Raw genomic sequence first — 12066 nt, forward strand, 5'->3', positions numbered from 1 at the left:
GCTGAGACACCTTTATATTTAATTAGAGCTTGACTCTTCCTCCACCTGTTTCCTGTGGAGGATTTAGGCCCCTATGAAACACACACGGAAAAAAAGAGAAAATCTGTTTTCAAGCTTCTTTGAATTCTTTAGGAAAAGCCAATCCGGGCACAAAGGGAACAGCATCCCTACAGCAGCAAAGGCTGTATGGAGGCCACAGCATGTCTGCCGGGACCTTTTCTGCCTCCCATGAGAGCCGCAGCTCTACAACATAGCTCTTGTCTGTGCCAGGAGTGTGCCAGGCTCCCGGGTGTGTGTGGAGGAGGATCCTTAGGAAATAGGGAGAAATTGTTTCTCCCCATCTCTCCCTCTCTCGTCCAGTATCTTTTGGGGATGCTGCCTCTCTGCTGGACCTGTGGTGCTGGAGCCACCCGGGCACAGTACTGCAGTGGGCGTCTGATCTGAACCCCGTGGCTCTGGCTTTCCTTCGGGAGGACTCGCAGTACTGCCTCCTGCAGCCGTGGTCCCGCAGCCCGGTGCCAGTCCCTCCCGATCCCACATTCCCTGCAGCGAGCGGCAGCCCTGCGGCGTGCTCAGCTCTTCCCCTTCCACCAAGCAGATCCCCGGCTGCCTGTGGGAGGATGAGGGCCCTTCCTCAGGATATGAATCACGTCTCTATGGAGCTGCTCCTGCACCCGTCGTCTCCGTGTCTCCCGCGCCGCGGGGCTGCTCTCCCCCGGTGAGCACAGCGAGGCCGCAGGGAGTGAGGAGCGAAGCTCTGTGCTCCCTGGCGCTGCTCCGCTGCTGCAGGCAGGGACAGGAGAGGAGAGCACGCTGCCTGATTTCCTCAGCTGGAGGTGGGATGATGCCAGCCCCTCCAGAGTACCAGCGCTCTTAAATATATGCTTTTTTTTTTTCTTTAATAGCTTGTTGTGATTTTTTTTGTTTTGTTTTGTTTTTAATAGACATTATTGTAAAAGAGTGAGTGCCATGCTCACCTTTGTGCAGTGAGCGAGATCCTTCCAGGGGAGGAGTGAGCTACAGGGGCAGTGTGGCTGAAGCACTTTTGTCATCAGTGCCCTGCTCTGCCTGCCTGGCAGGAGCCAACAGCGAGGGAAATGTGGTAGAGAATCTGCAGTTTTACAGAAACAGGAATGAACTGTGCTGATTTCCCCTCTGCTCCATGCGCTGCACTCCCTTGAGAGTGCTGGTTTGGAGTTGTTTGTGCGTTCGTCCTCTCATTGCACCTGTGGGGACTTTACTTGCATTAATAAATACAATAATTTCCTCAGAGGAAAGAGCTGCGTGGATGTTCAGCCTGACATTTCAGAGTGCTGAGGGGATCTGGATACCCAGCTCCCATGAAAATCAGCACGGCCTTGAAAATCCTACCTTTAATATAATGTGATTCTCAGTGTGTTAAATAATGGAAATGGTAAAGTAAGGAAAAAAACAGGCAAAAAAAAAACTCATGAAAGCAGGAACTGTACCTGGCTTTTGTACTTCTTGGCCCAGCAGAGGGAAGAAAGCTTACACATGAATACTAACATGAATATCAGTGCTTATATGGGGAAATTAAAGACATCTTCTCAGTGGTTTGTGCTGCTGCTGGGTTTCATATGCAACAGCTATGCGGGCTGTGTTTGGAAATGGGTACATGCATTAAAAGAACAACAAAGAAGGAATAGGAGGAATAGGCAAAGCACAGCTAAAACGAGAAGAATTCAGCCTAGTATGGCTACATGCTAAGTGCAGCATGCACTTAGGATAATATACCAGTTTCCTTCGCAAAAGTACACAGGAAAGGAATCAAAATGACCTGTTATTATTTTCCTTATTACTCCCATTCCTTTGCATGCGTAAAGAGTTATTTCTGTTGCAAAATTTCTATGTGCAAGCCAGCAGTGAATAGGGCCTCACCCCCAAGGCAGGAGGCGCCCCGCAGCGCGGGCTGGCAGCACGACCTGCAGCAGAAAGCACCACCTTGGGCCAGCGCTTTCTCTCCCCCGCCGCGGGAGCCCTGGGAAGGTTCCCCTTCATTTCCTCATGACAAAATCGCAGCATGAGGAGGGATGCCTGCAATTTATTTCTCCTTCTTAGCACTAAAATCACATGGTGCTGGGTGTTAGTAACAAGCCTGTCTGTTTATGGAAAGACAACATCAGCAGGACAGGTCAGCTATGTTTTATTATTATAATGAACCCTTTAAAACAGCTGCATAATAACAGCTCTGGGATTATTTCTGGTAAGCCTCCCGTGCGTTTAATTCCATGGAGCTCGAGGGGCTTTCTTCAGAGAAAGAGCCCGTGGGATGGGGGGTTGGATCGTGGCAGAGCGGGGACGGTCTCAGTCCACGGATGGAAAACGATCACACGGTTGCAGAGCCAGAATTAAATCCTGCAAATGAGAATTTTGACATGTTTGTTGTTCACAGAAATATTTTCATTCATATGCTTTAACTAAAGTTTCCTTCCATTTTGATTTTTCCCTTCCTCAGCTCCCAAACCAGGTGCGGTGCAGCACTGGGCTGGCACCAGCATGCACCAGTGACCCTCCGGGGAGGGGGCTGCTGGAGCTGACTTTCAGTGTCCATGGACACAGGCAGGTAGCAAGATGGATGGCAAAGGCAGCTGGAAAACTCCTCCATGCGGGTTAACTGAGGTGTCTGCAGTGAGCTGGGTACAAGAAGGTTGTTGTTGGATCTAAGCTCAGAAATCCCCCCGGAGAGGCGGGATTTGTATCCCCCATGCCTGTGCGTGCCCCAGCACAGGAGCCACCCTGCCCAGGCTGCTGCTCCCCCGGCTCATGCGGTGCAGAAAGTCGGGGCAGCCCGAGGTAATTCTGGCCTTAACACTGCAAAGCAGCGGAGTTTGGGAGAACAGCATCCTTGTCACTGCCGGCCCTGCAGCAGGCACCCTCCAGGCGGTGTCGGTGCCTCCTGCGGCCGGGATTTCCCCGCGGCTGCTCCTGGCGGGGCCGCACACCCGCGCCCGGCCCCTGCCCGCGCCCCCGCCCGCAGCGGTGCCGAGCGGGGCTGGGGGCGCGGCGCACCGGGATGCAGGTGCGGTATGCAAATGAGGCCGTGGGCGGAGCACCCTCCCGGCCACGCCCCCTGCGCCCGCGGCGCGGTGCGATGCAAATCAGCATGCAAAGCAGGGGGGCGGGGCTCCAGCCGCGCGGCGCCCGCGGAGGGCGGGGCCTGCCCCGCAGAGGAGGAGCGCTGTATGCAGATGAGGGGGGCGTGGTCTCGGCGTTATGTAGATGAGGGGGCGGGGCCGCGCCGGGCGTGTGTCGGCGCCTGCCGCCAGCTGCAGCCAGCGGTGCCGAGCGGCGCCAGCCCCGGCCCCAGCTGCAGCGCCCGGGCCGGGCCGGACCCGGCCGAGCCGAGCCGGCCTCCCGCAGCCCCCAGCCCACCGCCCGCAGCCCCCAGCCCGCTCCCAGCATGGCCGAGCCGCCGGCGGCGCCGGGCCCCGAGGGCGAGGAGGGCCCGGTGCGCTTCGCCCGTAAGGGTGCCCTGCGGCAGAAGAACGTGCACGAGGTGAAGAACCACAAGTTCACGGCGCGCTTCTTCAAGCAGCCCACCTTCTGCAGCCACTGCACCGACTTCATCTGGTGAGCGCCCGCACCGCGCCCCCCTCCCCGTCTGCATCCCCTTATCCCCCTCCTGGCACCCTCCGACCGCCCCGGGCCGCTCCCGTCCCCCCCCCGCTGCGCCCCCTCCTCAGCCGGGACCGGGACGCCCCCTCGCAGCCCCCCGGACCCCGCTCGCGCCCCGTCCCGGTGCCGCTCCCTTCGGCCAACCCCGGGCACCCCCTGCCGGCGCCGCTCCCTCCCCGTCCTCCCCGGGGTCCCCTCGGCCCGGCCGCCCGGGGGGTGGTCGCGGTGCGGGGCCGGTGCCGGGGGTGCTCACCCGCCTCTCTCCCCGCAGGGGCTTCGGGAAGCAGGGCTTCCAGTGTCAAGGTGAGTGTCGCGCACCGGCGGGGACGCGGGGCAGGGGCCGGGGCATCGCTGCGGGGGCTGCCGGGGGGGCGCCGGGCAGGGCCGTGCGGGCAGCGCCGTGCCCGGGGCGCGGAAGCAGCTTCGTCATTTTCTTACCCCCCCCCCCGAGCGAGCGCTCGGTGCTCTGGAGCTGCTCGCCGGTCAGGTTTCGTTACCGGAGACGGGTGCCCAAGGCTTCAGAGGAGTCCCCCCCAAAAAAAAAGGCAGAGGGAAGTTTGTTTTTAATGAACTTAACGTGAAAATGTGTTATAGTGGCAAGCGGGCTGTGTGCCGGCTTGGTGGCAGTCCGCTGCCGTAGCTATGCAGTCGGGAAGAACTTGAATGGCTTAGTTGTGTTGCTGGGGAAAAAAATGAGGCTTCATAACGATGTATGTTGCAATGGCTTCTAGGTTACTACAACCGGAGATCTTTGTTCTGATGGTGCTGGTATTCTGGAAGGGCTCTTTAGGGGTTTATGGTGAGCCCTCATGAAATTAATATGAATTAACTCGGTTTTATTGCTTTTGTTGCTTGGTGCTCCTCTAGGTAGCCTGGCTGGGGGGGGTCATGCATGCTCGCAGACAGCCTAGTGAATCCCGGCTGTGATGGTGCCGGTCACACCTGTGTGAGGTTAAAGTCAGGGCTTGTGATTCAATCAGGGTTGATGCTTGCAGTTGCTGGCACTGAGATCTTGCTCTAGTGAATATTTACAGCAAAGCTTTATTTTGCCGGGTGGCTGAATCCCAAGATAAGGTATTTTGCATGAGAACATAATCACCGTACAACTCAAGCTGTTGTTGTGGCACTGCCTTGGCATACTTCGCTTGTATCTGGACCAGAAAACAGCCCCCCTGATGATGATGTGGCACAGGATCGAAACTCAAGGTGTGAGGTGCCACAGGGGATCCAAGCCTCAGATGCTAACTCTGTACTGCACCTGGGAGCTGGGGTGGCTGCAGGTGGGAAGGTTTTGTCTTGGGTGCTCTGGGGAGCATCTCTGCAGGTGATCTTACCAGCTCTAGGCCAAGCTTAATGGTGCTGCTGCTTATCCATAGCACCTGCTGCTTACCTTAAAGTACCAGGTGTCTCCCTGCCACCTGCCTCAAGACCCCTCCAAATGCCTGGGCTGGTGCTGACAAGCAGAGGAAATCAGGTGTGGAGGCTAAAGCATGTCCTGGTGGTGATCTTCATGGTCATGCTTTCCCCTGGTACCTGAGGTTTCATACATGGGCAGCTGTGTTACTCAGAGGAGTTCAGTGTAGCTTGTAGCTCTTTGTGGGGCTTCTGAGGCTTACCCAGCCATTAATTCTCTGACTCTCTGTGTGGTGCATACAGCATCACAGCAGGCATATTGGTACAAACACAGCATCTCTGAAATTTGAAGTTCCTTAGAGAAGGCTGGGGGGTCATCTACCGGTGGGGCAGGAGTTTTTCTTTCTTCCTCTGTAATTTCTAGTGCTTTGCTGGGTTTTACCTGTAGTATTCAATATCAGATAATTTGAGCCTTTTCAAGTCTCTCTTCCAGCCACTGAGAACCATTGTCCGAACCTGTAATTGTGCACTTGCTCCAAGGTTTAACCTTAAATGTTTTAACTAATATTAAATCAGTCTCCAGTGTGAGGTCGGTAAATGGGACCCATAACGGTAGTCTCAGATGTGCTAATGCACAGCAATTGCCCAGCAATTGACCCTGCCCCCCAGATATTAAACAGAGCAATCCTCCCTGTGGTTTCTTGAAGCAGGAGGCTTTACAAGCTGCGCTAACACCAGTAGGATTCCCATTAGCGTGCTGTGCTCAACGACATTTCCAAAGGTGTGTGACTGGTCTCTAACATATCTTTCTGCCTTAAGAAACCATTTTCCAGGTTATTCTGGTATTATAGACATGAAAACCACATTTCTCTATTGCAGTAAATTTTGCAGACTGTGGTATGTAAAACAGACCAATTTTTTTTATTTCAAACATCTTCAAAAAAATCAATGCTCTCTCGACTTCCATCTCTGCCCCTCTGCGGGGTTCTGAGATCCTGTGGCACAAGTGCTGTGATCGGTGCAAGCTGTAGCTCAGCCCGTGGGTGTGATCCTCATTAGAGTGAAAGCATCTTGCAGCTGGTGCCCTGTGATGGAGGCACGCGGTGTCCCTGTGTACAGCGCTCACAGGTCGGGAGGGTGAGCTCGAGCCCCGTGCTGCTGCCACGCACCATCTGCATGGGCACTGCGGCCGCTCCAGGGGGGAGATGGCTGCTCACTGCAGTGGGGTGCCAGGCCCGGCATGGGGTCTCGCTCCATCCCCCGAAGTCACCAGGCTGCTCACCAGGGATCTGTTGTAGCGGCTGCTCGGGCTGTGTGGGACTCCCCCTTCAGTGGGCTGCTGGGGCTGTGCCCCGTCAGTGTCCTGCAGCTGCTGCTGAATTTGGTAAATGAATCAAATCTGCACGGAAGGAAGACCTCAGGACCAGCTTTTACTCAGGGGTTTTCCTCCTTCAGCTGCATGAGGCTTACCGTAAGGTTTTTAGCTCTTATAGAATACAGCTTCGATTCCACTTGGACAACTTCCCCAACTATTTTATCCTATTGCTCAGTGATGATGGCTGGAAATGTAGCTAGAGCACATGGCTGTCTTGTTTCTGAGCTGTTTCCTATTGCCATGCTTGCTTAAGTAGGTTTTCACCTGTGCCCTGATTTCTTTCTAGGGCATTTGCAATAATTAGATTGTTAATTAGCTCATTACTTGTGACTTTTGGCAGGAAGTTTGCAGAAACTGACTCTTTGTAGCTTGAAATACTAATGGATACCACAAATGCCACTTAATTGCTTGCTAATCTCCTTATCCTTGTGTGCAATCTCCTTCTTATCCTTGCATACATCTTAAAACTCCTGGGGCTAACGTCTTTCCTCAGCCCAGCAGCAGGTCCGTGTGCCGGCTGCCCGGAGGCACGGGGCTGCTCCCCGCGGTCAGGGCTCGGTGCCAGGGCACTGGCAGTGCTGGCAGGCACGGGTCTCGGTGCCGTTCTGTGGATGTACCCGGGGCTGCCAGTAACAGCCTCTTGCTAGGGGAAAGCTCGGTGCGCTGGCCTCGTGTCAGCGGGAGATGCAGATGGGGCTTCTAGCGATGCTGTAACGATCTGCCAGAGCTGCAAGGTACGCGGGCTTTCGTGTGACCTCGGAAATGACAAAGAGAAAAGGGTGCGTGTGTTCTCCCCTCCACCTCCTCCTTCCTGGATTTTGAAATCCATCTGTCCGATACCATTACCAGGAAACGTATGAAGAGGGCAGAGAAGCGTCTTATCTGCAGGCTGTCTGGGTGAAAGAACGGCGTGTGGCTAAGTTACGACTGATGGCTTTGCTGTCCCTGTTCCCCTAACTTCAGAAGGGTTTTGAGCATGCCATAGGAAAGGGAACTCATTTGAAAGCTGTAGAAAATGCTGTTCTTGGTCTTGTTCTCAGAATGTGCTGATTTAGTGAACTGCCAGCTTTCTCTTCATCTTTTTTGCTTATGTTCCCTATTTACCATCCTTGGGGTGTATTTCTCTGTTGTCCAAACAGCTCTTGGTCTCTCTGTGGATCAGGGTTCTGGCTGTGTTGGAGGCACTGTGAGGAGGGCACCCGCCCTGATAACTGCATTTGTTCAACCTGCAGTGACTATCACAGCTGTTGGGCTGTGCTTTCACCTTGGGAACTTGGGAAGAAGTGCTCGTGTAGAGGTGAAGAGCCATGTAATGTGATTCTCACTTACAAGCAAAAAATAACCTGCATCTGTTACTGCTTTCACGTGTACAGAGTAAGTAGAAAAGATCTTGGAAAGAAGAATCTTGATTCCTTAAGAGGAGAAGGGAGGAAAAAAAAAAGGCAGCATCATTTGGTAATGGATGCTTGGATCTCATGCAGAAACTTTTCTGGGTAAAATGTTTACTTCTTATCCCTAGCTACAGCTCAGTAAGCAAAGATACTCTTCAAATTTGTTCTCTTTCCAAACTTCATGCCAAATATACTTCCACATTTTCTTCTCCCTGTCTTCCGAAGCTAGTGCTCTCATTTGCCTTACGTTTTCAATTCAACACTTGATGCAAAAACAAAGTAGCTGGAGAATGTCAGCACCTACCTCTTAAACGAGTATTTCTCTCTTGCTATCTGCCTTCAAAACCCACCCTTCCTTCCCCCACCTCTGCGCTGCCCTCCAGACGGAAGTGAAACCCATCAGCTCGAGCCTCTTGAGCTGCAGCTCGTGGTGGTGGTTGTCGCCATTAACTCCATGCAGGCATTCAGCGTGCACTTTTATTGACTGTATTAAGCAAGTGAGAAACAAAAGCAAAACAAACTCCAATCATTCAGAGTTGCCTCAAAACCAGTAATTTCGTGTCAACATATTATGCACAGTGGAGAAATGTTAGTGTTCAAATAGACTAATTAAAAATGTTACTGCAATTACTTTTGCAACACAAATGATGCTAATTATATAATGCTGCAGAAATTGGAAACATAATTTTGGAGGATTTTTGTGTGCCTTGCAGTGGTAATACAATTCTCAGTGCTGTAGCAGTGAAGCCTCTGGGCACAGGGAGCCCCGCTCTTGGGCTGCTGGGGCAGTGCATTGGAGCAGGTAGAAATAGAAAGGGGAAGTCAGTCTGGTCCCCTGCTCGCTGTGCCAGATGGTCTGTGGTTCTGCAGAATTGTGAATAAAAACAGAGCTGACAGGGAAAATGGGAAGATGTGCCCCTGGATGTTTTGGCTGAATGGTCAGGTCTCCCTTAAAGATGAGCGTTAAAGCCTGTGGACTGATCTGGTTTCCCTAATCCTGCTCTTTTCTCAGCTAGGTGCTTGCAATTCTGAAGAGCACCTGAGGAAGGAGATATGTTTTGGAAGGAAATCTGGACTTGCAGAAGCCTCTTGCAGTGCCGGGTCCGTGGCTATCAGGTTCAGCAGGGATCACTTGATATGTTAAGCCCTGTCAGTGTCTCCTTACAGCGCAGAAGGTTCGTTTTAGTTTCTCAGTGGAAGTGGTTTCTCTTTGCCCTCCCCCTGTGTAATTAGCATAGTAGATTTTTTTTCTTATCTCCTGAGATAACTGTCATCCTAAAATGATCGTCAAACTTCGATAACGAAGCGGTCTGTTTCCTTCCCAGGGTATCTGCCACTGACCAGTGTCAGAAACAGGCTGGGTGTGGGGGGGTCTCAGCTGGCTCCAGGCTGCTGTGGGTTTGTGGTGAGCTGCTCTGTCACTTGGGGCTCCGGTGCAGAGCTTAAGCTGCCCTGGTACACGGGGCTTCATGATGATGATTCTCCAGCTATTGAGCCTTCCAAGGGAGTTTAATGCCTTGGTGGTCCCTAAGGAGACTTTTCAGCAGATGGTGCAGGCTTTTCCGTATATCTGCTAGCTCGTTTGCATGCGGTCCTAACAATCCCCTGGGCTCCTGGGGTGTGTGCAGGGCATCCCCATGCAGCACTGAGGGTGCTCTGCCCTCCCTGGCTCCCTGCTCTGGGCTCTGTTGCTGGCCTGGGACACCCGGTGGGGTGTGTGGTGGATCTGGCTCCTGCAGACTGACCTGAGGGTGGGAGGCATTGGGGCCACAAACTGACAAGACTGCCCATGTTTGATTTCTGGTATGGGATGGGTTGGGTTGAATCTCCTTCCAAAGTTTGGTATGGATTCTGTTAATGCAGGGGTTTATCCAGGCACTCATGCTAGAAGAGCTCCACGAGCCCATCTGCTGTGTTACTGCTCTCCCAGCCAGCCAGCACGGCTCCTCAGCCCTCTGAATGCACTTGAGAAGACCAAAATCTAAGAAAGCTTGATACATTCATCAATGCTATCCAATCCCCCCTTTGGATTTATCAGCAAATAAGTCGCATGATCACCGTGACTAAGAAATTAACTTCTAACTGTGCCCGTTATTTAGTTCAGGGCAGAACTGCTTGGAACACGTAATTAAGAAGTGCACAAAAAGAAGGGAAATGTTAAAGTGCTGTCTCCTGTTCTGCCTCGAACGTGTGTGGTAATGAGGAGGGATGCTTGTAATGGTGGGTGGGATGGGATTTTGCCCAAAAGAAATGTTTGGGTAGATTATTCCTCCAGAAACCAGCTGTGCAAAGGATTGGTGCTGTACATTAACATAAACAGAGCCCTGGACCTGCCAGAGGCCAACTGTGGGTTGCCTTCTTATGCATGTGGTGCAAGGCTCCAAGACGAAGGACAACACAGAACAGCAGTGGAGGGTGTTTGCAATGTTGTGCGATTAATTCCTCTTAAACGGCTTCATGAATCATTATTCCAGAAGTCCAGAAATTAGAGCCATTTAGAAAAGGTGAGTAACAAGCTCCCTGTAGGAGAGGAGTAACTGTGGGTTTTCTGGGCAGCGTGCTCCTTGTTTTCGTCAAGGCTTGCCACGTAAGGCAGGTTGCTAAGAACAAACTTCCTGGAAAAGGCACAGAAACACAACTGTAAAGGCAGGGCTCCTTGCACACTGATCCTGGGCACAGCCTTGGGTCTGCTGTTTCACAGGCATTGGCATGTCATTGGCAATGGCCAGGCAGAGGAAGGAGGGAGACAAGAGCATGAACAGACCCTCCTAACTCTCCAAACGAGGCAGGTGACTTGCTCATCCAGGAGCCCCCTGAGGCAAAGCAAACAAGAGGTGAGGTTACTGGTAGAGAGGTGAAATGGATGGGCAAATGCTGTAGTCCTCTGGAAAAAAATCTCCCTGAAGCGTTTCAGTCCCATCAGAGCTTACACTGAGGGCTGCTCCCTGGCACAGGACTGCTGCTGATGCGCCCAGCAAGGAGGAGCGCTGCTCACCAGGAGTGACCTGGCCCTGCTCAGTGCCAGCTGCCCCAGCCTGCTGGGGAAGCCAACTTTTCCACAAAAGCTGCAGGAGAGGTGGGGGAGATGGGAGGAAAGCTCCAGCCGTGCGGCGCTCAGTAGCAGCCAAGTGCTTTGCATTAGGCAGGAGTGGTTCCTGCAAGTCGTAGCTCTGGCTGTGACTTCCCAGCGAGGCAGTGTTCCTGGCTGCCCAGATGTTTGGTGAGCCTCGCACCGGTGCTGTGCAAAGGCAGAGGCAGCCCAGCACCAGCGCTCCTCCCACGTGTCTGCCTGTGCTCAGGGACTGGGGCTTGCTCCAAAGAGCCAGAGGTATGACCCTGTGCAAGCAGCTCCCCTGGTGAGGGGTTGCTTGTTTGGCTTCTCCATCTGACCCATCCCGGTGGCGGTCACAGTGCTGCATGCAGTGGGACAGCCACGAGCTGCAGCCCCAAAACAGCAGCTGCCGTGTGAGAGATGCTTCTGCAGGTTTGCAGCCTGCAGAGCCGAGGAGGAGGAGGGAGAGCAGAAGCCTTCCCTCTCCAGGAGCAGCCGGTGGTGGGCACGCAGCCTGGGGTGTACGGGGGTCTGCATGGCGTGTGGCTGCTTGGTGTTAGCGCTGCCATGCCCTCCTCTGATCACCTCAATGCAGGCTGTGAGTGATTTATTGCTCCTGTTCTTAGATCAGCCTGCGTTGGAGAAGTGAAATAAACTCGAACATTCCCTGCGTATCCTTGAAATAATCTCAAACATTCCCATTCCAGGCTACCTGAATCCTGTATAACCAAACAAACCAACAACTTGCAAGCAGCTGTACTTTTTTATTTTTTGTTTTTGTTTGGGGGATTACTTCAGTGTTTATTGATACAAGAGAAAGCAAGACCAGCACTTATGGGATCACACTTCATACAGTAGCTCCGCTCTCACCATTGCTTCTGATAGCTGATCCTGTTTCCCTCTGAAGGGAAATGCATTTCATGAAACCGTGACAGCTGTATTCCTGCAGGTTCAGCTGCCTGCTGCCAGCGTGCTTCAGCTCTGTATTTGCTGGCAGCGGTGGGCACTGTCTGCTGGCCACGTGCTGATCTGCAGTGCATAAATTGCCTTAGGACTGTTCCCCTGCAGCTGCCTCATCTGCAATGCCATGTTCGTTGTGAACTGCAATAGGACTGGTCCTCTTCTTCCTGGGAAGAGGTTCCTGGAAGCCGGTTAACTCCTCTTCTTGCTTACCAAGTGCCTCTTTTTCTGGAAGCTGCCCAAGGCTGGGCAGATGCAGGGTCAGCAATAGCTACCCTCCTGTTAGGTGCTGATAAATG

General features: G+C 53.1%; 1 protein-coding gene across 2 annotated transcripts in view; it reads left to right on the forward strand.

Moving 5' to 3' along the window:
• Positions 1 to 3395: 3395 nt before the first annotated feature.
• Positions 3396 to 12066, forward strand: part of PRKCB (protein kinase C beta) — a gene marked incomplete at its 3' end in the record, with an annotated part of 112818 nt that continues 104147 nt past the window's right edge. For both annotated transcript variants that reach the window (XM_084295726.1, XM_084295725.1), the window contains exons 1-2: positions 3396 to 3591; positions 3908 to 3939. In XM_084295726.1, the coding sequence (XP_084151852.1) occupies positions 3422 to 3591; positions 3908 to 3939 (202 nt within the window). In that variant the 5' untranslated portion in view covers positions 3396 to 3421. The remainder of the gene's footprint in view (positions 3592 to 3907; positions 3940 to 12066) is intronic.

Source organism: Netta rufina (genome assembly GCF_964035555.1).
Source record: "Netta rufina genome assembly, chromosome: 15".
NCBI classification, from domain to species: domain Eukaryota; kingdom Metazoa; phylum Chordata; class Aves; order Anseriformes; family Anatidae; genus Netta; species Netta rufina.